Source organism: Bacillus rossius, chromosome 16 (assembly GCF_032445375.1).
Source record: "Bacillus rossius redtenbacheri isolate Brsri chromosome 16, Brsri_v3, whole genome shotgun sequence".
Classification (NCBI taxonomy): Eukaryota; Metazoa; Arthropoda; class Insecta; order Phasmatodea; family Bacillidae; genus Bacillus; species Bacillus rossius.
The window spans coordinates 30937695-30962994 of NC_086343.1; the positions used below are offsets into that span (position 1 = coordinate 30937695).

The following is a 25300-nucleotide window of genomic DNA, read 5'->3' on the forward strand; positions in this document are numbered from 1 at the left end:
TCACAAGCCACCCTCTAAATCTGCCACAGCGACCGGGTTCACAAACTAATAATAATGGTGTTTTCAAATACCATTTCATAAATTATGTAAAACACAAAAATGCTAAGCAAGCAAATTAAAACTTCCTAGTTTACACCTCCCATCGTTGAAATACAATTTTATTTTTATCTAACTAATCACACAGTGAAGCAAACACCTCCTTTAAATCAAATTACTAAGAACTTCACACGTTTTCAATAAAAAAAGATTATTCACGAAGACAAATTTTCTTCATTTTTACAGTTTCAAGTTGCATATTTTTTCAACTACCTATGGCTATTACCAATAGTTTTCTTGCTCTTGCAAAGTTTATAAACCCAGCCAAAGACTTAAAGAATGATGGTGACAGCCAGTATTTTAGCATCTCCTGTAAACTGGTTCAAAAAGTCCCGAACTACTTATGACTCCAAACCATTTAATCAACTTTACTCTCACGTCTTTGGAAAGGGCACTTACCACCACCCTGCGGTCCAGTCATCGCCTCTCACATAACCAAAACCTCAGCATGCATGCCAACCAATAACCCAGGCAACTCATTTCACACAACTGCTCCTCGGTTCTGTCCAACACATTCTCCACTTTTGTCCTAAAGAACCGCAACTCCATTATCTTCGTGATGTGGGCATACTTCGAAGAGAACCAAATTATTTATCAGCAATCATTTGGAGTTGGGTGACCACTCCGAGTGGTCATCAAATCACTCGCACTCCATCTGGCCTGCTTTGTGGAAGTCTGGAGTTTCTGTGATGTCACTTGGTTACGTACATGCTGACACACAGAAACTTGCAACTATGTAGTCAGAGCCTTGCTCCACCTGATAATTGAAATTGAGTAACATTGCATGAACTTTGTCATTTTATCTCAGGTTTTAGCCTACATACAAAATGTTTAGCTACTGTACAGATTTGACATGATGTGTACATTCCAGGAACAATTAGTATGCTTTATTTTTCTCAATTGCACTTCACTGTTATTTGAAATGCTCACTTTAAGTATACACTTAGTTTGAGCAGTGATTTTTCAAATCACCAATATACTTGCAAATGTTACTTTTATTTATCAATTAATGGTAATCCCTTCAACTTGAAAAATGCCTAACATTTTTAGAGAATGTTGTGAACTGTCCCAACATTTTGTACATAACTGCCTCAGCCCTAACACTACGAGTGTATTTGTTCACTGAAGTGGACAATATATATCTCAATGATAGTGTATAAAACTTTGAATATGTGGGTTAAATTATACATTATTATTACAGTATAAATTTTTCACCACACAAAATATTTTTTTCCCCAACAAGAATTTTTTTCTCTCAATAAACTAACAAAGTGTTCAGAAGTAATGACAAAAATGTGTCCAAACATAGGATTTGGTGATAGCAAAAATCATCCACAAGATGTGGCATGGATGCTTCTGATGTGACCCTATTAAAGGATGGTCAACCCAAAAATGAGGACCAATCAAAAAATAGCATGCCAGTTTGTCTCTCCAGTATGATTCTTCAGAATCTACAACAATCCCATCTAACCCATTTCAAGCAACTTTTGTGTTAGTGATGGAATGAACAATTGAGCAGTATAACAGTAATACTACAGCTCTCATGCACAGCAATTAAAAAGTATATATATATATATATATATATATATATATATATATATATATATATATATATATATATATAAAATTTTACAATAATGTGTTAAATTGCAGTGATTACTTCTTCACGTGACAAGGCGCTACCCCGAGGTAACAGCACCGATGGAACGAATGTATGGTCAGGAGAAGGGAGCATCCAGAGAGCCCGCCAGCGAACAGCAACATTTGACCAGTTTCCTGTACGGCAAGAATCAGGCCCACCAGGGATCTAACCCGGATCTTCAAGAGAAGTGAGCGCAGGAGATAGTTCCAGTGGTAGGGTAGTGTTAGAGTGCAAGTCTGTCTACTTGTTTAAAAGGATAGCTCTCACCTGGACTCAACTTATCTCCACATGCTTGTCCGGACTAACTGGATATCAGACAAGGGGTATCCAGATTAGCAGGACTTATGTTCACTATACTTACTTTTTAAAATGTGTCATAAGTTTTCTGCAGAAATTTTTTTTTGTGTAGTTTAGATGATGAATCATCCAGAAACTATTAACTGTGCACATCAGTGAATTTCTGTTGTGTGTTCAGTTTTCACTACGAGATTCTACTGCACAGCATCCCATGGTTCCACCAGAATAGCTATCACTCTGGGAAATTCACTACGTTTACACTAGATAATGGAATAATACTGTCCGTAGATCAAGATTAAAAGTACACAAACTTACCTAGTCATTTTTTCATTTGACACTAACAAGATTTACCAGTGTCTCGAAAATACAAAATTTCAGGAAATTTTGCAAAGGGAAGAAAATATGCATTATTATTATGAATCTAAGTGATAATATCATCACTTGTGAAATGATTTAGAGACAAAAACTTATATAGAGTTTTCAACTGAAGAACCTAACACTGTTAATTTTTACAAAATACAACAATTATTATTCCAAGAGCTCTAGGAAAAAAAAAGAGGATAATTTACTATCCTTACGCAAAAAAATTGAACACAAATTTGCTAACACCTGAATGATGAAAATTATTTTCTTTAAATAATTCAACATACAAGCCACCCAAAGCATATTCAAATCTCATTAATGCAGAATTACAAACAACATTTTTGGCACTTTGTGATAAGGTTTGTTCAAAACAAACTACATATAACAAATTTAATGTAATAAACAATACTTACAATTTCCTATGAATGAATATATATATATATATATATATATATAAACACATCAAGGGAAATAAAAATTCATACTTTTCAATAATGTAAACTTCTAAAAAATGGTTAAATGAGATGCATTTATTAACTGCAATATTATTTAAACCTATAATTGGTAATGTTTGAATGGTTTACTGTGTTTTTACTATTAAATCACTTAAGGGAATTAAAACATCTTTATTAAATAGCATAAAACAAAAGTTTATCCAAGTCTAGTCTATGTCTGTTCGCTTAGTACTTCTAAACTACACAATGGATTTTGATAAGGTTTTCACCATTATTTAGAGAATTTCTTCCCGAATTTTTAAGTGGGCTAACAAATTTATACAGTAGAGGAATCTCTTATGTTTTGTAATAAAGTCATAAAAAGATGCTTTTAGGGCTTCCATGGCTTACACTGACATATATATCTGATACATCAAATTAATGTACTGCAGTTTCTAGGTCTTAGAAAAGTCTGCGTTAGTATATGTCTATATTGTAAATTTGACTTACAGTAACATTTTTTATATTTCAAAATTGGTAAAAAAAAAAAAAAAAAAAAACTTTTTTTTTTTTAATTTTTTGAACTTCTATATTTTCTACCTATGCTGGTGCATTTTTTTTAATTACCTAACTGCATGAAGACCCCCTCCCCACCAAAACAATTTTTCACCTAGCAAATCTTACTTCTATCGTACGTCGAGTTGAGGACAACGGTACACACTACATACAAACTCCACCACCATAATTATGTACGGTCATTTTTCTCTAAATGTTTAGCAAAAATGTTTGACAATGGACTAAGTATGATGTTAATCAATCATATATTTATATTTTAAAGATGCTCATGTTTATTTTTGTTACGTAATAACTGTAAGAGACATTCTTTAGGTAAAAAGGTTTCACTGTCAGCTATTAGCCAAAGTAGGGTCTATGTTAAAAATGTTTGTCAACCTAACTCATTTCCCTACTACAACTCTGAAAACATTCTGTGCAACTAAAAATTGATAAACAGCAAAATACCACGCAACAATTTCTGGGAATGGAAACTTCCGGCGTGACAACAAAAAAGGGGGTGGGGGGAATAGTAACGAACTATCTCCAGAGAACATCGTCGTTATAATGTTTTTAACTTACAAACATTGTGTTGAAATCTACAAAACTATAGTTAATAAAATCAATTGCTATACACAGGACCCTCATTTGTCTCTGAAGAAAGTTTGACTCATACATATTTATACAGATTCCAATTAGCAGTGATTTGCCACCCATGTTTTACTAAAATCAAGGAGTGCATAAAAATAAACTACTAATCGATGAGCAACCTGGTAAAATGCCAAAAATCGTGCTTGCATATGAGTGCTATTTTATAATTTAAAGATAGCATAAACATTGAAGCCACAAGAAAAAATTGTAGTTTTACTTTGCAGGCATCTTTATAGGTAAAAAAAAACCCTAAAAAAATTAAATCTGAACCAACCAACGGCATACTTACTGAAAGCTTTTTATAACCACCCTGATGAAAAAATTTTGAAAGAAAAAAAAAATACAAAAAAAATTACTACGTAACAAAAATATGCCTAAGATATCAGCCTTTTTTTATTATTGACAGTCAACTTTACATAATGAGGCCAAAATGTACAAACCTGTAAAATGCACTCTTAGAAAAAACACAAACATGTAACATGAATTAACAACCTCTTTTTTTCATACTCATAAAAACTCTCATCATAAGATAAAAAGATGCAAACACAACAAAAAAAAATCATATAAAATTCAACTCTTTGTTCAGTCTGAACAGTTTCCAGGGAATGAGAATGAATTTTGTTTATATATTTTGTATGTACAACTTGACTACCGGGATGACAATGAGAGCGAAAAATTTGTCGCAACATCACGAAAAAATCATTCACATCAATAACAATATTTAATTGCATTCCATTGCTTGCACGCAATAAATTCAATAGAAAATATAGAAGGAAAAAAAATAACACACACATTTAGTCTTGTTGAAATTATTTTTCAATGATGATCGCACTTACAAAATAACACTAGTCTACACATATACACATTGAGATATTATTTCTTTTTTTTAGTACACTAATTTTTTTCTGAATACTACAACTGACTCTTCATTGACAGAATAGTACACAAAGCCAATTATGTCAGCCAAGGTATGCTTGAATTGCGTTCCACAGGCCCGTCAAAACACAAATAATTAAAAATAAATAAATTTCATGTGACCTATTTTTTTTTGCAAAGTGCATAATTTAGAAGAAATAAAAGTTTTAACAACTCATATGGAATTTATTTAGATTCAACACTGATCAGGGTAAACTATACAGCAAAACCAGAACATCTACTCCCTTATGATACAAAATGCACAAACATTCCCTACACGCTTTATCTGAAGCTAACAAAATGAAAATGATAATAATCATCAAATTTTACAGATACAAACACAACGAAAACTGCAGAAAATCCTCTAGTGATCAACCGAACAGCTACAGAGAGGTACTGCATGGCCATAACTGCAAACAGGGGCGCGCTGCAATCCAAGTTACACCCAGTGTTTCCTGCCCGCAGCACAAATTTGTACATGTATATATGTCGCGGAAAAATTTTACAATGTTGAATGGTTCTCGAGGGGAAAACAAAACGAGACAAAAAAAAAAAACAAAGAGACTGTTTCGTGAAGGTAAAATAAGACAGGGTGGGGGTCGGGCTAGCTCAGTTGGGGGTCCAATAGGACGGGCTGTAGCCCTGCTTGCCCCCCGCCTTGGGCTGGGCTGCTGACTGCGCACGCTGCGTGGAGCTGCCGCTTCCCTCCTGCACACAACACCGGCCACCGCCGTCAGTCTACCGTCATCACAACACCTGAGCAACACCAGACAACACCAGCGTTACTGCCGGGCCCTGGCCGGCCCCCGGTGCTGCCCACCGCCCCCCCCCCCCCCCCCCAACGACGCCAGCCGCTTCCTTCACCTCCGTGTCACGAGACGCCAACGTCTTCCGGACGCTCGCAACAGCGCAGCGCATTTATAGAAATTGCAACGTTACAAACACAATTTTCCAGGAATTTAAATTCGATTCATGCGAAACCCCACGTTTCTCGTTCAAACAAAAAACCAAAACTGCTGTGAAATTATGTGATCAGATGTGTTAAGTTACTGTGCAAATCCTATCTGTATGATTACAATATGCAGTCACAGCAAACAATTAAATTTTTTTTGTAGCATAGTTACTTTTCCTATGTAAATTGTGTATACAAATTACCCAGTACAAGGATTAAAAAATAATAATAATATATAATTTAAAATATGACGTGGCAGAATATATTTGAAGAAAACTGCTGCTAGCATCCTTCCCCATGACATTTGCATTACACCTCACAAACAGAACACACTCAAGCAGTTAGCAGCACCGGGGCACATAAGATACATATGCACACACTCTTACAAACTAACTTAGCAACTAGAAGCAACTCTACACTGCAACAAAAACAAGGTTTATTAATTTTGCAATTATACAAGCACTTCCTGCATCCAATAACCAAAGTACTTTTAAAGTATTTTGTGTATCCATCACACAGAACGCTCATTTCAGTATCTGTCCGAAAATTTGTTTACGAAAGTCCCTTTCAAAAGAAACAGAAAAATTGAATGGCATTATTGTTCTTAAGAACATCTGAGGCACTTATATGAAATTCTATATAACTCACACAGGCTGTCCACACAAATCTGTAATAAAATTTCACTGACTTTTTCCCAATTAAAATTATAAATTTCCTTTAACTTTTTTTATAGTAATAATTTACCAATTGTGCCGATTTCTCAAACAAAGAAATCCAACTTCCACCATCCCCAAAGTTGGCCTAGGGCTTTCTCCAATTAATTCAAATAGAACCTTGGATATATCATTTTATAGTGTTTATGACTAAGCATTAAAAACACCTCTGGTAGAATAAACACTTTCAAAGTTCGGGTGATGGCGGAGGCTGGATGATATTTCCCCCTCAAATTCTCACAACTTTCCTAGAATTCAAAGTAAATTCCCTGACTTTTCAGATTGTTGACACCCTGTTACATGAGTAAGAAGGGTTTGTGGACCAGTTCTTTATCTTCATTATAAAAATGTTGTACTATTTCAGAAAGCCTCTGCAATACCAAATGTTAAATGCTAGACTTCAAACTAGTGTAGGAAAAAAGGTGGTCACAACTATTGAATGACTTTTAAAACTGTACTGTTCCTAATTCGCAATAACTGCTCAAACTAACATCAATTCAAGATCAACACCAACATTATTAAGAAAGCATTCAACTTAATTCAGGAGGGAAACAGATGGTGGGGGAATTACAATGAAAAACTAACAAACATTTTAGTTTCAAATGCACATGGGCAAAACAGTTTGACTGTAAAATATCTCTCTCACCCTTCCAGTTTCTTAACATGGCTTGGAAAAAATTACATCAAATTAAACGTGAGCAATAAACACAAGTGTATAGAGCAGTAAGATTAGTGAATATACCAAGGTAATCACCAGTGACGTGTGAACATCTAACTTTGGTAATGAGCAAATTCATCAGTTCTCATGTTTTTCAAGTTGCAAATAAACTTTTTGACAAGGAATTTTATTAACATACTGTCTATCTTGTTAAAATTCACTAAACAGTTAATACTTTAAATTTTCCGCATACATTAAAGGTTATACTTCTATGGCATTACTAACATATTATGTTTCCGGTTAATATTTAATATTATGTTTCCGGTTAATATTTAATATTATGTTTCCGGTTAATATTAGATGTTCACACATCACTGGTGATTAACTTGGTATATTCACTAATCTTACTGCTCTATACACTTATAGTATATGTTTGTATATTTTTTTTTGCATAAAAAACTGAAATCAGTCTGTGAAAACTTACTACAAATAACCTCATCCTAACTGAGCTGATGTAACATTATTTTTTTAGAGTATTATTATATTATGTTAATAACAATAATATATTTTTTTTCAGTGACGTGATTTGAACCACGTTTCTTGAGATTAACAATCTTGCACTTTACCAATGTGCAACACAGCCTGTTTACATACTGAGAGGAGAATATGTATTATAATCATTGTAATGCCAGTTTTCTTGGGTATTTTAAAACTTGAGATTACTTTTTACTACAAATATTTCAGTTTAACAAATATATTCCAGAGTAGTGTCACTATCGTAAAGTTTCATATGGCACACCAATACATTTGGTACGTCCCCTAATGTTTACGGAAGTAACTATATATGGATTTATGTTGCTATACGCGGGGTCCACCATATTTGTGTCACATTCCCCTTCATCCGACTTCCGTCCCATTCACGAAATTACTCCTACCAAATGCCATATACCGAGAGCTAAGATGTTTACACATCAAAAAGATAGTTTCAAGTCTTCACACAAAAGCTTGGGGGAGGAAAGTTGAACTGTGCCCCTACAAATCTCGGAACGACTCTTACCGTATTGCCACGGTGGTAGAAATTAAGAATCCATGCTAATTTTACCTTGCAGCAGGAATTTCGCTAACCCAGGATATTTAGCTTGCTGTATTCATTTTATTTAATAAATCTAGGAAAAGCAATCACCGAAGTAATTTTGGATATTCACTGATAACCAACATTTTTCTAAGTGGATACATTTTCCTTCCATCGTAAGGATGACTTCCTTTGCAAACAAAGCATCAATTTGAAAAATTTTGATGTCATTAGAATTATGGAAAATAAATATAAAACAAACTTTAGAAATTGACTGTGCCATTCTAGTCTACTGGCAACAAACCACAGAATATATTAATTCAAAATGTGGAAGTATTAAGATCAAACATAGCTTTTGGTTAAAATTAAATATTTTAAATTAAAGGGAATAATAAAATGCAATCTTTTAACATAGGTATATGTGCATAAAATTTACAGTATTACTAGGGTGATTGATTCCGAAATACAACTTGCTACAAATTAAAACAGTATCCACAATCTCCCCAAAATTTAGACTTCTTTTTAGTAACCCTTATGAACCAGTAGACAACCCTGTACAACCATAAAATATGTTCTACCACAACCCTAAAACAAGTCATGAAAAAATTACACACATATAAGTGAGCCAACAAAATTCAAACAAACCTTATTATAAAAAAAAATGCCCTTTTATTTAAAGCACTCGAAATAATGCAGACTATCAACACAATCATTAAACACATGTAAAGATTGATGAAGTCAGAAAATTAAATAGGCTGCATTCCTAAAGCAGCAAGCAGTTAGTCAACATACCTGATAAATTATTGCTTGATCATGCAATATCATAAATGTTATGAAGTTATACAAATGGAAATATTTGATTATTAGATGTCATTTATATGATATAAACTTTCAATCTTCCAGAAAATCCAGAGGATTTGCTTCTAGAACCAATGAGAACACTACAATGTACATTATCGTAGGACTCAAGTCTAAGTTACCTGTTAACTGTAAATAGAAACGATTCCAGGGATCAAACCATCAAATTTTCCAATCTCTAGTATCAGAAACACTTGAAGATTCAATAAAAAGAACTCAAAGAAAAAAACTGGAGGAAGTATACCTAGTATATTAAAAAATCCATCACAGATAATTCTGAAGTTTACCAGTTCTACTTAGGTTTTTCTTCACACTGCTCCACTAGATATTGTACTTTTAACACGTAATTAAGTAAATACAATCAAGATACACAGTAGTGGCGTATAATCTAGTGCAACTGTGCTGTAGCTCAACCACATTTTCACACAGTTTTATCAAATATTACTTATATGAAATTTAACATATTCATAGCTGTTGTATCATGAATTATTATATTCCCATCCAAAGATTAATTAATGTTGCTACAGAGTTATTTCCGGCGCCATGCTCTATTATTTACTTGTATCGCGCCCTGGAGCCACATAGGTCTACCAGAAAGGAAGTGCATCCATGCTATCTTTCCTCGTGCTTGTGATGCAAACAGCTGCGTGGCACTGCCCTAGCTACGCACAGCACGGCTTGCCAATGCCCGCATCCCCTCACCAAGTGTTGGGTTACAATAAATAATTACTGCAGTAGTATACATTGAATTTTTTTTTGTGTGGATTCCATATAGCTTTTACTATAAAGGTTGTGAAGTTGAGAGTGTGATTTGTCTTTTTTTTTAAAAGGTATTTAATGATTGCCTACTTTATTATTTAATGTTTGATATTCTTTGAATACTTTATATTTATTGTGTGCATTAAAATAATGATTAATTTTCCCTTCTTATAAAGAAAGCAGGGCAGAAGCCATTATTATCTATTACCCCCCCCCCCCCCCCCCTCCCAACTGTCCTATACAATGCTCTCTGCGATCTTTAATCACGACAGAACCAGAGGCATTTGATAATTTGCATGTTTCGAAAAAATATTTTCAATTTGGCTACATTCGTGTGGTTTGGCCTCAAGGGAGATTACAACATTAGTAACTTATTGGCTGCATTAATTTATGGTCCTACTACAGATGTTGCACATAGAAAAAAAATTATAAAATATTACCAAGGTAACCCCATGTCACTTAAGTTAAAGTTTCAGATTCTGTTAGTTCCAACCATTCCCGATTTCGCCCAGTCCCCATACCCCCTCCTCCCCTGGAAATCTGGAAATTTTTTCAACCCTAAACTCTCTATGCCATCTAACTATAACTACACCATTAAATTGTTCACTAGCTAATTACCCGCATCTTTGCTCGTGTAGTTTTCTGGATTTATTTATTTCTGTGATTCATCCCATAAGTTTTACTAGAGAAATTGACAATTTTTAGGTGTTTTATTACTAACTATTCTATTGACTTCTGACGTATTAATTTTTATTTTTAAATTCCTTTGGTCACCTTCAAAGTACTCTCCATCAGATGCGATGCACTTGTCAAGTTGTTTTTCCCAGAAGAACCTCTGAAACTCATCAACTTTGACATCCTCCAGTAACCTATGCGAAGCCATTTTTACAGCCTCCGTATCATCAAAACAATTTCCTTTTGGATTTTTCTTCATTCTCCGGAACAAGAAAAAATCGCACAGGGTTAGGTCTGGTGAATACGGAGGGTGGAGAACGACAGACCACCCCATGAGAGTCCAAATAGCAATTCACTCATAAGGCAGTGTGTGCAGGGGCTTTGTCGCAATGAAGGAACCAGTCACCTAACTGCCAAAGTTCTGGGCGTTTCCTCTGCAAATCCTCTTGTAAATGTCTTAAAACTTCCAAATAAAAGTGCTGGTTAACAGTCTGGCCAGGGAGAACGATTTCCCGATGCACAATTCCACAAACATCTAAAAGGACAATGATCATCATCTTAATATTCAACGTCACTTAGCTTGCTTGGTTTCTGGGTCATACCCATAACACCAACTCTCATCACCTGTAATGACTGGTCAAAAAGTTTGGATCACTTTCAATCTCTCTTTTTTTTTTTTTTTTTTTAAGTCCTGCTCAAATTCAATCTAATGGTTTTTTTTTTATCCTGTTTGAGAAGGCGAGGGGAACAAATTTAGTGGCAACACGTCTCACTTGCAAATCCGCAGTCAAAATCTGCTGACACGAGCTCCAACTCACTCCTGTCTCTTCTGAAATTTCATTGATCGTGAAACACTGATCCTAGTTGATTTTTTGGCGGATTTGTTCAACATATTCATCGTTTCGAGATATTGAAAGACACCCAGAACGAGCATGGTCTTCAACACTCATCTCACCACGTTTAAAAACACCCAAACCACTCAAAAATTTGTGTGGGGCTCATATCATCCTTTTTAAAAGCCTGTTGAAGCATTTGGTAAGCTTCTGTTGCCGATTTTTCATGCAGGAAACAAATTTTCACTCTCTTTGTTTTTTTTTTTAATATGACATAACGACTTCACAGACGGAACATGAGAACAGTAAGAGAAAAACAATACTATGATCAAACTTTCACCTACAAACTGACACAGTCTGGGCAGTTGCTTAGTGAAGGTATTTACTAATCCTATCTTGCGGGAGTACTTTCTACTACGTCTACGTATTTTACCTTGATAAAATTACACTTACTTCCTATCTATTTCATGAGGGCACATATTTTCAATAATTTAAAACACATCCCTACCTCATTTTAATTTTGCCATATTTTAACTTATGTAAATTGTGTGTGCTTAGTTTAAAACCTCTTGCTTGATTTGTTTAATCTCTCTTGCAAAAGATTTTGAATAATGGAAAAACCACACATTATTCATAATAATGTAAATTATTCATGTTTAGTTTCTTACATCCTTCTTGATTTACTTCACAGATATTTTTTATTACCATAAAAACTAATTTACACCTGTTCCACCTGTTTAACAGTCGAATCTCAAGAAAATGTAAAAACATGCCAGTTTATCTTTTACAAATTATTCAGAGATATGATTTTTTTTAAAGTGGAAATGTAAGTATGCTAATTTCTTGAAATCAAACTTACCCCCTTTACACTCTTATGGGTGGAATTTTGCTTAATGATTAACAATATACTTTACAACTATATCCACCCAATTTTTACCTCCTTAAGTGTTGAATTTTGTAATTATTTATAGCCTAGGGTTTAATTTAGTAAAGTAATTTACTAATAAAGAACATTTCATCAAAATACGCCAAAGTGTTTTCAATTGGTGAAGGAACAAACATTATTAAAATTTTTATTTTTTTCTAGATGATGATAACAGCCATTTTCAAAAAATTTTTCTTCTTCATAGTTTCATGTTATGTACAGACGTTTTACCTTGAACATTTTGATTTTTAGTAAACCAATCCCTCACTTAGCATGACTAATGCATTCCTTAAAATGTTTGTGTTATTGCTTAAAACTAAAGTGCGACCAACATAACTGTGGCCTACATGACATTTTACACGCAATAATAATACTTCTATTATTATCTCAAATACTTGAACACTATGCATTATATTCTCACTTAGAAGCCATGATTCCACTAGGATTCCAACTGCAGATAATTACGCACGTACAGTTACCGGCAGATGAATGGGCAGACGTTGCTTTTGTTTGTGTGAATTCCCTGCCACTGGCTGGACTGAGTTCACGGCCCAGTCTGTGGCCAGGCAACAACAGTACGACATGGCGGCATACACGTGTACGTAAAAACATTTGGTCCTTTATACCCAATAGCTAGAGTCAAGATTTTGTGGTGTTATTTTAAGACAAATTTCGGTGTAAAGAAATAAAGATTTCGGTGTTATATGGTTTTATTTTTTTGCTCAAAATACCCACGGCAAAATTTTCTTGCTTTTCTGTATGACATGCAAATTTATTAAAACAAATATTAATAAACACTAAAACCTCATGATCTAATTACAATTAAGTTCATTTGCAAATTCATAGATAGTTAAGTTCATTTGCAAATTCATAAATTCAAACTTTTAAATAACTACTAAAAATTTCACGACTTAATTACAATCACATACACTACAAAATTACACAATTAAGCACTTCCAAAGTTACTATTAAGACGGTTTTATTGAAATGCTATCATAGTTAAATTTTCCGCATTTTCTGGAGTGAGACGTTGTCTTCTGTCACTAACTACCAGTGAGTACCTGGAAAATGAACGTTCTGCATCAACATTTGATGTTGGGAACCAGATTGCCCTTAAACTGGCTTGAGCAAATTCACTGTAGTCCCCTTTAAGGGAGCAAAGTACCTTTGCAACATCAATTTGGCTTGTTTCTGGCAATGAAAGTTCATCCTCAATTATTTTTTTGAAAGCAACATAGCCATGTATGAATGTATCAATGGGAAGATGGGAAACAGAAGGCAAGTTATGCAGAGACTTCTGTAGGTTTGCATCTTCTATGCTAACCCTACTCACATTTCTTGAGTTGAACAGCAAATTAATGGCATTAAAGACTCTTAGACAAGGATGTCGTTTAACAGATGAGTTTTGCCTCAAACGCTTGTTTCTCACTCGCGACATGTTTCACAAGCGTATCGCGTCTCTCGTAGTCTAGCCTGCAGTTACAGAATTTGCACATTAAAATTTTATCCCTGATATAAAATCCTTCGCTGGAAAATTCTTTCGATCTGTCACTGGCAGAAACCTTAGTTTTAGGCATTATAAAAAAATTTTTAATCACATAGGAAGAATTTAACCTCTCAATACGCAAAAACTTGCCGTGCTGGAAAGATCAAAACAATGGAGAATAGATGCGAATACAAAAGCATACCGAATACCAACATACGTACGTGAAAATTAATACCGACATAAACATGTACTATTTATTATTTACAATCGTTACGTTAAGCAGGGTTAATTTTATTTTCGTAGCCTACGTACTTTATTTTAAATAAACAGTTAAAGCAATGCGCTTTAGTGTGTGATATTTTAATGATTAAAAACGTAATCTTAGAAAAACATATTTTGGACGTTTGTTATTTTTGTATTTACAGAAAGCGAACGGTGGCCATTGTATCATAGTTATCAACATCTTAAATTATTATGGTACACAAGATTACCGTTTAAAGAAAACATTACGTTAATTCTGAGACTTCATTTTAAAATCTATAATGAATCACTGTCGCATATAATATATATGGCTGCTAGTTACTGTAAGAAATATTTGATTATGCTGAAGATAGTGAATTGTCCTTACAGAATGAAAAAAAAAAAACGTAAATAATCAGGATAGACGAACTTTCGTGACATATCGCGGATTTCGCACAATTTCGTTTTATTTCGTGTTTTCAAGCGGTTTTCGGTGTTATTTCGTTTTATCGCGCATTACCATATAATTTGCCATAGCTGATGTTTATACAACAGCCGATAGGTTGTGAGACCTGCGCGCACATTTCTTCCTGCCTTGTATTGCTAACTGTATGCCACGGTACATCTGTTGTTTACCGAGTTGAAGCAGACTTCGTGGCGTCATGCCCAATTTTCTTTTTTGCCTGTGGCGATTTCGTGCTAACTGATATTTACAGATGTGCTATTCAAAACTGGGGCAGTAAAATTAACATCATACTAAATGTATTTACACAATTTGAAGACGTGCTAAGTGAGGGATTGGTGTATAGATAAATAGTAATTAAAATTTTGGAGAAAAATAAATGTTTTGCCTGACTAAGAGAACACAACACCTCTTCTTATCACTAACAAAAGAATTGAGGTACAGCAATCACAAAATGAAACTAACTCATACCATTGCAATGAGTATGGATGGGTCTATTTAGCATTTAAAGTAAAATTAGATATTTCAAATTCACCAGGAAACCAAAGATTCCACAAAATAACACTAAGAAAACCCAAAAATATATTTTGTCAACACCACACTTATGCACGCTAAGATAGCCATACACTAAAGTAACACCAATTTACACAATAATAATACAACGAAATTCAGGTCGTGCTCCAGAAATACCGGTTGAAATTAGATATCTGCAATTAAATTTTAGAAATTTTTTAAATTGGTTCAATGTGCACTAAGTTAAATCAATGTAACCAGGACTGCAAAACATAAAAAAAAAATTAATCCTATTCATATTATTATTTGACACAAGCCAATTATCTGTACAATTATTAATAAAGTAACTACAATACCCAAAAAAAATTGCCTTTTTAAAATTTCTAATTGAGTGGAAATACAGATGAGTACATATATAGTTATTTGGCAAAGCATGTGAAACAGCAGAGCAAAATTATGAGTGGGTTAATGCATTGAGAGCAAGTTGGCCAAGAATGCACGTTAGCTACCGGTACTTACGGAGCGTCGGCCTGGATTTCTCATTTCCATCTGAAAAGCAAAAAGGTCATGCCTTTATTTTTAAGCCTCATACACATGGATGTTTAATGTAAGCGTAAACTCCGCAGCTGTAAGTTAACCTGTTCACGTTCAATGCAGCAACGTATGGTACTAACGAGTAGAAAACAAGTTTTAATTATGCCTGTTGGAAATCAGTTTAGTTTGGATTATATTTGAAATAAAATAATCAGGATATTCTCAAATACAAATATTAAATCTGAATAGCCAGGAATTGCAAAAAATGATTGAAAATATTAAAAATATTTTTTAACAATCATTTGCACCTGCCTTTGTACAACAGCAACACATACTTCATGTTGAAGGTTGAAAATATACAAAATCACCACTATAGAAAAAGTACACTAAAAAAAAGTTATATACAGGAAGACTGCCTTCACAAAGTGCTTGGAATCTACAGTGGGACCACAATTATCATGTGACGTTTGTGTGAGAATTTTTCTCTCCAAATTTTGATGCTCTAAAATAATGGTGGGATGATTATGCGTGGTCAACGATTATGCGATAAAACACGGTACCTACTCAACTTTTTTTTTTTATAAATTCTTAACGCTTTTCTATAACATCCCGTGTAAATCAGCAATTGCACATGTCCATAAATTATTTTAAATCTTACTCATTGCAAAAATCATTAAAGACTGTACATATTTAAGTTTCCAGATGGTGAAAATAAAGACTGTGTGACTTTTAGAAACTACAGTTATTATCAATGCATTAAACAATCCATAAACGGGTGTCTGAAAATTAGTTCTGGACGAAGTCCAAAATTTCCAAACCGTACATATGAACTAAGTTCAGATTCACGTGTCACGATAATGTCTGAATAATTAAACGTCCATCTGCAAATTTGTGCCGGCCTGAAACTCTAAAAATACAGATTATAGAAAATCATTTAAACTGTAAAGTTGAGTAAAATTGCTATAAACACGTTCATTGGTGACAAAAATACTATCATAGCATAAACGAGCATACATCCACGAGTCATTTTTTCACGTTTGTTTTCAAGATTTGGCCAATCAAAACTTGTTTAATTGTAAGCCATGAACACATCTGCAAGAAATGAATTAATTAGAGGAGGAAGATAATTAACATGGCATACTAATTGATTCAAACTGTATATTTTGTGCAGCATGTGCTCCGTCTTAAAAATATTGCATGCATTCATTTATTATGTTAATGTACATACTGAAAGTGTGCATGGATTCAGGTTTAAATTCTACTGAGAGTTTGGAATATAAATGTTGGAAGTTGGAAACATTAAAATGTTAAATAATTTACTATTCCACTGCATTTTTCACATCAACCAGTAAATTACAGCGATGTTTAAAGCAGTGTTTGAAACAATAGCAAACTTAATGATTTAGGTTTTGGTTGTTAAACAATGTGAATTAGTGCACTGGAAACTGGACAGGATAGGAAATTAATGTTACAAATTTCAAAAATGTCTACACTTTAATGAGTGGAAAAATTGTGTTACACACAAAAGCCACTGTAGCTGACTAGGACTACAATACTACCTAAACAGAAGCTATCAAAGAAATCTGCTTCCAGATATAATGATTGGGATTAGTGATGAGCCAGTCGAATCCTGGATTCCCACAACTCCCACCGAATCTCAAGAGTTCAAAAGATTTGAGATTCGATGAAAAAGAGTGGAAGAAATATGTAAATTAATATTGAAAAAACTCAACATATGTAACTCCACATTTGACCTACAAACTCTATTACAGTAAAACCCAGTTGTTATGACTCAGTTTATTACAACTACACTTTTTACAACCCCTTTTCCAATAACTATGAAACATTTGAGCTGTTTAAAAAAAAAAAAAAAAAATTAAGCGAGAGTTACGCTGAGTTCCTCTAGATAGGCGCAGAACGGCACATGATGGCACAGTAGACAATCCCTCCCCCTGACTGATCCTCACCACTCTCTCTCTAACATGTAGGTAACAGTTCCGTGGTGCCTGCCTATCTTACCAACGGATGGTCGCCCCACTCCCAGCAGCCAACCATCGTGATACCGCTCTAGGACACGCTTCCCACTCTGTTTACTTGTTATTACAGGGTGGCCACACAAAATCTCAAATGAAATTCCCTGACTCTTCCAGCTTTTCCCTGACACTTATTTTGCAGTTACGCTACTTCACTTTTAAAAATTAATCAGCATTCTTTTTTTCAAACTGAAGTATTAAACAGACAAATGAGTAAACAAAAATTGAATTAAATTTTATTCAGTGTAGGGCAATATAAATCTGATATGTATTTCTAGTTGTTTATTATCCATGTAAACAATCCACAGAGAGTAAAAATATTATGAGATTATGTAAGTAACTCAAATTAGTTGTAACAGATAATTACGTCACCAAAATAAGACACAGTAACTCTAAAGGAGTCACTTGTCCGCAAAAATTATGATAAAAATTCACCCTTATTTTTTTTTACTTCCCGACATGTTTTCAAACTATTCTCTAAAGGGGTATTGTGATACAAGTAGTTTACCAGTAACTGACTATTTTAAAGAGTGATTATTTAAGTTAGCTTTATTAAAAACTTTTAACAGTGTGGATGGTTGTTTAGGTTAGGTTACCTACTTAAGATTTACTTTTAAATTATGATAACAGTTGGTTATCTTTAGGGGTGTGCGAATAGTGGATTTTGATGGTCGAATATTTTCGAATCGAATAGTAAAATTTTCAAATAGAATGCGAATAGTTTCGAAGTCGAATAGTTGTAATATATATTTTTTTTTATGTTACCACACTGAACAATGGCGGGTTTTCATATATTTAGTTTATACAAAATATTTTCTGTGAATGAAACCACAAAAAAAAAGTTCACTTAGTATTTTTAAGAGTTATCGAGGACATTAATTTTTATTTAATATATACCGTATTTACTCGCATATAGGTCGCGGCAATTTTACCAGATTTGATGGGAAAAAAATGAAGTGCGACCTATATGTGAAGAAAAATTTTATTTTTAAATTTTTTAGGATTTTTTTTGCAATATTTTGCTTAAAAATGCGAAAAAGAAGTTTATATAGGTATAGGCAAATTTATGTACAATGTACACATACAGCGAAACCCCTTATTTACGTTACCGTTATTTACGTTTTCCCGTTATTTGCACTATATTCTTCAGGTCCCGTTTAGTTCCCATTTAGTCCAATACAATACTTTAACACAAATTACCACTCAAAAATCGAATCCATCCCGCTATTTACGTCACGTAACAACCATAAACAACCAGAAAATACCGTGGGTACTTTAAGAGTACATAAGATTAGCTAGTAGGCCTAAAAACATCGTGAAAAACGTAACGTTTATAGTCTGCAATGAAAATTTTAAATAGCAAAATACAGTAAGTCCTCTATTTACCTCGTACCGATTTACGTCGTTTCGGATTAACGTCACTAATGTTTGAGTACTCATGTTTCAATTTAAGTTGTCGCCGATTCACAATAACGTCGTTTACAATGACAGCAAATCTTTATTTTAACCATAAACACCGTATATAATTCGTTTATATTTCTTTGTTTCCTTCGGTAGTTAATTTATGCTATGTAGCGTAAGCTACACGTTCACCGCCTTATCGTATCATACATCATGAGGGACGCTTCCTGCTCTTACGTACAGTATGTACTATATATCTGTTTTTATATTTCAATCAATAAAGGTAATAAAGCAGCTGGTTAAATAACCATTCTATAAAGCTGAGAAGTACTATTCTCCGTTCACTCTTAGCTGAGTTCTGAAATAAACAAACACCGCCGTATCACTGCGCTGCGTCAGCAAGTGATAGGCTGAATTCATCTGGCGCGCCAAGCACTAGTTGCAACACACACACACACACACACTTCAGTACAGTCGGTGCTAATAAAATAACGGAGACGTAATATAACAGGAAGCACCGTAGCACTTTGTTCAGCGTAGGTGGTTCATTTGCGAAGAAAAAACTATGCAATTTACGCCTAATAACCGTCTTCACAAAATCATCACAAGTTTTTATAACAGGATACTCAAGTTTCCTTTTCTTCCCGGAAGATGTAAATGTCCCGGTGTCCTGTAATTATTTCCTTGCACGAAGCACACTGCTCTTCGAAACACGCCTAAATTCCTCAGTTAAACTCGCGATATCGTTCACACGACAATCTGTATATTTGTCTGAAAATGTTTTAAAAACATTCAACACAATAGTTTTCTGTGCACTTTTCAAAGGCTTTCCCGTTCTGTGTTTTACAAAACTCGGTCCGACGTCAGCCATAACAAACCGTGCGCGCGCGAATCCGAAATGCAACTGTTGCGCCGGGCATCAACTGTACACTGTACAGTACCTTTTGTCTATGCCACCGTACACACGGCGTCTGCTAACATAATTGTAAGTACATACTTGCTGACACATTTAACTGTATTGGAAATTAATGATGAATCGCTATAATGCTATACATCAACAATTGTTATAAAAAGACAGAGTAAAAATACTTACAAATGGTACGTAACCAAGGGACTATTTCTTGCGCACGAATAATGTGCGCGGCGGCCGGCAGCCAATGAAAATGTTTGTTTACAAGAGGCTTTGTTTATTCCAAAACTCAGGTAAGAGTGAACGTAGAATAGTTGGACTTGTTTCCCACGCTGTCGGTTGTCATTTGCTGATAAAATTGCCCGTTGTGACGTCTGTATGCCAGCGCTTCCGGCCGGCCGGTGGCATGAAACATGGCTCATTTTGCGTCGTTTCTATTTACCTCGCGGTTTTCAGGAACATAACCCCGACGTAAACCGAGGACTTACTGTATACATATTTTATAACATGAAAAGTTGCTTTCATTTCTAAACATGTAATAATTTAAGCCTAGGCGTGTAAAAGTCCGAGTAATTATAGCAGGAGACAATCTAAAATGCACGAGGGAAAAACATAAACTCACGAATGTATGAACGTGGCTGATTGTTAATTTCTGATACTGTATTTATGTCACAACTTAGCCGAAATACTAGTACGAGACATAAACTTCACAAGATAAAATGAGCGGAGTCTTGGTAACTGTTTTATGTGTATTTTATAATTTCGGAAGTATTGTACAGTTGACGCATATTTTTAAGCTAACCATTTATTTCTGGGGATCGTAAATAATTAATTATTGGTATCAAGACATCAAGATGGACGTAAACTTGAACATGTCACGGCAACGAGAAAACTGGTGCGTATACCAATAAAGTGGTACTAGAACTGGACAAAACTGGTACACGGGAGGTGGAGCTTATATTTTTTTCTGCTAAGCTTGTTTCTATTGGCTGGCTGCTGATGCAAGGTCACGAGTCTGGACGGAGCGTTGAGTGAGTTAAACTGCGCATGCGCAGCTCCGTGAACAAAGAGAGCCAGCAGGCGCGCCGTGACAGCAGCTGATCGATTACAATGACGGCGCGGTAATGAATTACCGGTGCGACTTATATGGGGGGAATCTTAAATTCCAAATTCAAGACCTCAAATTATGGGTGTGACCTATCTGCGATGGCGACCTATATGCGAGTAAATACGTAATATTTAATAATTGTTATCATTTTATATTGATGTAAATATTGGTCCGAATATAAGGCCACCATTTTTACATAAACGCGAAATGAGAAAATTAGAAGTCGCCTTATTTTCGCACCCAAGACGTCAGCAACGCAAACATTAGTTCCAAGCTGAAAGCTACAGTAGAAACAATTTTAAACAAAATGTTCACGATTTTTATATTAACTAAAACTTTGTTACCTCACACGGGGAAAATGATAAATCCACCCAATATTGCAGTAATTCACAATTGTTTAAAGTTGAAAATTAAAATATTTGTTCTTGAGTAAAAATGTGAATGTTGAAGCATCTCAAAATGGCAACCTTTATTACACATATAATATTTGTACTTCCTGTACGATCGCGTGTTAACATTTACGTTCATTTAATTTCATATTTTTAACGGAAATATTTGTACTAAAATATCACAGCTATTTTCAGAACGATTGTTTACTTTTACAAACAGAAAATGTTAAGAACATTTCAGATGTAATGTTTGGAAATTCATGGCTGCAAAACTGTCTTTCCACAATATTTCTTTGTTGTAAAACGAACATTGCCGAACACGCACGAAGACGCCATATTTACAAAAATTTGGTACGTTGCTTCAAAAGCTATTTTAATAATGTTACAGTAGGTCTAATCCACTCTTTATTTATGTAAAAACCTTTCAAACAACATAATTATCTTAGATTATTCTTTAAAATTCATAGGACAGAGACACTCTGTCAGAGTAATATGGACAAATATTCGCGGTCACGTCACCGAAGTTATTCATGGCCGTATGCTTCACCATGGCAGCTAGCCACTTGTTTTGTTCCGGCAAGCTGCATTCTTTGTTTGCTTTGTTACGTTGAACACACTACTAAATAGTAATACGTAGCTGTGAAACGGAAAGTTAAATGCGGTATACATAAATGCAAAAAGGATTTATCAACACAAAACGTATGTCTAATGAATTTTCACATTAATTCTACCAAATTACATTACATTACATATTATTACATTTGTTTGGCCTCCTGAAACTGCAGGTCACCTTATATTCGGGCATACCGTATTCGCAATTTTAAATTTTGCTATTCGACTTACAAATGCGAATAGTTCGTCAGTTACTATTCGCAACTATTCGTATTTACGAATATTCGCACACCCCTAGTTATCTTTATTAAAAACACTATAAAATCGTAAAGATCATTGGTTAGATTAAGTTAGCTACATTATATTGGTAACTCTAACCAATTATGTATACAATTTCTCAGTATTTTTAATGTAGTTAACATAAGTTAACTGATCATTTTCACAATATCACAGTATTTGTAATATGTAACCTAACCTCACCACGAACAAACAGATAAAGCTTATAACGTTCAAAAACAATTTTTAAGAAAAAATTTACACTTCAAACAACTTCCTATTTCTGTTAATTAAAAAAGTGGTAATGTCCGAATAAATATTAGATTTCTACTTTAAAATACATACCGTATTTACTCGCATATAGGTCGCCATCGCAGATAGGTCGCACCCATAATTTGAGGTCTTGAATTTGGAATTTAAGATTCCCCCCATATAGGTTGCACCTGTAATTCATTACCGCGCCGTGCGCGGAGAAAAGTCATTGTACTAGATCAGCTGCTGTCACGGCACGCCTGCTGGCTCTCTTTGTTCACTGAGCTGCGCATGCGCAGTATAACTCACTAAACGCTCCGCCCAGACTCGTGACATTGCATCAGCAGCCAGCCAATAGATGCGAGCTTAGCGGAAAAAAATATAAGCTCCACCTCCCGTGTACCAGTTTTGTCCAGTTCTAATACCAGTTTATTGGTATGCACACCAGTTTTCTCGCTGCCGTGACATGTTCAAGTTTACGTCCAACTTGATGTCTTGATACTAGTGATGGTTCGAATCCCATTTTTCTCTAATCCGAATCTCGAATCCGAATCCCAAACAGTACCTCGAATCCACCCCTCGAATCCGAATCCAGTTCTCAAGGGTTAATTATAAAATAATTTATAAGTTAAGAGAAAAAATTAAACATTATGCCGAATTATTTAACCCTTTAAATTTTTATTTAAAAAAACAAGGATTTGACACGGTCTGGATCGACGATTCCGTTTTTGGTCACATATGTTTCCTGCAGTGCTGAACAAAAGTTCAGAGAACACTGTCGCAGGTGGTGAACACAAATATTTTTTGGACAGTTTATGTAGCCTGGGTGAACACGCAGACTGAGTTTTCCAGTATTCGAGGATGTTATTTCTGGGTTAACTGTAGGATCACGTAAGAATCTGGTCACTTCATCAATTGCTGTAGAATCCGACTTGGTGGATTTAAGGCATTCAGGCATTATCTGTGAGTACAGTGATTCATGTATCCACGGAAATCGGAAAACGAAATTCAACATCCGACAGAACAATATTTTGTAGTTACCAACTTGACATTTGTTTAAAGTCCCAAATGAAGGTAAATGCATTCCTGAAATATTTAATGGAAACTAAAAGGCGCCATCTTGGCTTCAATGGTTTTAGGCCATAAGAAATATTGTTGTGCGTTTTTAAAATTAAGCCTCACTAAAGCATAATGATTAATATGCCCGAAGTTAAAAGTGACAGGGTGTTTTCTCTAGTTTACCCATTAAAATTTTTTATATTAATATTAGTTATTTTTTATGTTGCTCAAAATGATTGGCTAACAAATTCATTGGTTGGCCATCATGGAATTCTCAGATAATACATATTTTAACGTTGGTAGTCTACACAAACCAAACTTGGTCCTAAAAAAATTCATTAATAGAATGTATCAGAAAATTTAAAATTGAATTGCGATTAAAATAATAATTGTATAATGTATTAATTTTTGTCATTCATTATTTAATTGTTATTACTACATGTGCGACCGTAACTTGTGATGAAAGTCGGCATTATTGTTGTATTACTAAGTAACAGATTTCTCGGTAAAGTTATTTAAAAAAAACAAGATTCATATTTAGTCTAGATCCTAAATGTGCTTTATTTTATTTTTAAGCATATTCTGAGAATACATATGTGATTTATGCCTTATTTAATGGCAATGTAGCGACAATGCATCCATGTTCATGAATATAAAGTAAGTTTCCCAAATCAGTACATCCTTCATAATTTTTTTTTATATAATAACGAATTAAAAGTACAATACAGTAGAACCTTGTTAATCCGTGATGCGCTAATTCGGGAATCGGATAATCCGGGAAGATTTAAAAGAGAAGTAAAAATTGTCAGCGCTTAAAATTAACGTCATGCGGGCCAGCGGCCGGCAAACACTACAAGCCATCGCGTGGACCGCCAAACTCTGCAACGCTGTTTGTACCGACCCTTTGTGTCGCCCCCCTTTCAGCTGTCACATTTGTCACTCTTTAAACTTGAGGGGGATGTCCTGACGTCTGATTCCCGTTTCCCTTTGTTTGTTTCCACCCGCCAACGCACGGCAGGCGCCTGGCGAGTGACGTGTCTGGCTGGCATTCGGCTGTACGATGAGGAGAGAGAGGGGGGGGGGGGGGGGGCAAGGTCAGCACGATCTTATCTTTCTCTCTTCGGCTGTTGTAAATGACCGTGAACTAATGGCTAGACATTTTTAAGCCGAGACACTAATTCGAAGACGGCCGGCCCTTACCGTGAACGGCCTTAACCCAGCTGCACGCCGGTGTCTGAGAAGCTTGACAAGACCTTCCGGGCTTTTAATCGCTAGTCCGTGAAATTCGGTAATCCGTGATTATCTCTGTCCTGACCACGTATTAACGAGGTTCTACTGTACCTCAATAGGATGTGTTCCAAGGAAAACGTAAACAGTAAATTGTAAGCATTTAAGTTTTTAAAGTACTACAGGGTGGCCACTCTTCTGGGATAATAAAATTCCTGGTTTTTTCCAGGTTTTTTCAAGGGTGGTTTTTATCAATATTTGCCTACAATTTGCATTTTTGTTACACAAAGCACACACAATATGATGTTTTATTGGCGTTAAACAATAGACAACTTAACTATACGCTTAAAAATTAAATCAATGAACTTGCTTAAAACAAAACCTACCACCAACAAAAAATTT

General features: G+C 34.7%; 1 protein-coding gene across 9 annotated transcripts in view; it reads right to left on the reverse strand.

The window, feature by feature from the left end:
• Window positions 1-5115: 5115 nt before the first annotated feature.
• Window positions 5116-25300, reverse strand: part of LOC134539790 (protein lingerer) — a 170012-nt gene continuing 149827 nt past the window's right edge. For 4 of the 9 annotated variants that reach the window (XM_063382045.1, XM_063382047.1, XM_063382053.1 and 1 more), the window contains 2 exons: window positions 15617-15646; window positions 5116-5658 (listed from right to left, as the gene is read on the reverse strand). In XM_063382045.1, coding sequence (XP_063238115.1) covers window positions 5560-5658; window positions 15617-15646 — 129 coding nt within the window. In that variant the 3' untranslated portion in view covers window positions 5116-5559. Of the gene's footprint in view, window positions 5707-15616; window positions 15647-25300 lie in introns of all 9 variants that reach the window. The other 5 variants (XM_063382054.1, XM_063382050.1, XM_063382049.1 and 2 more) reach the window with 2 other exon arrangements.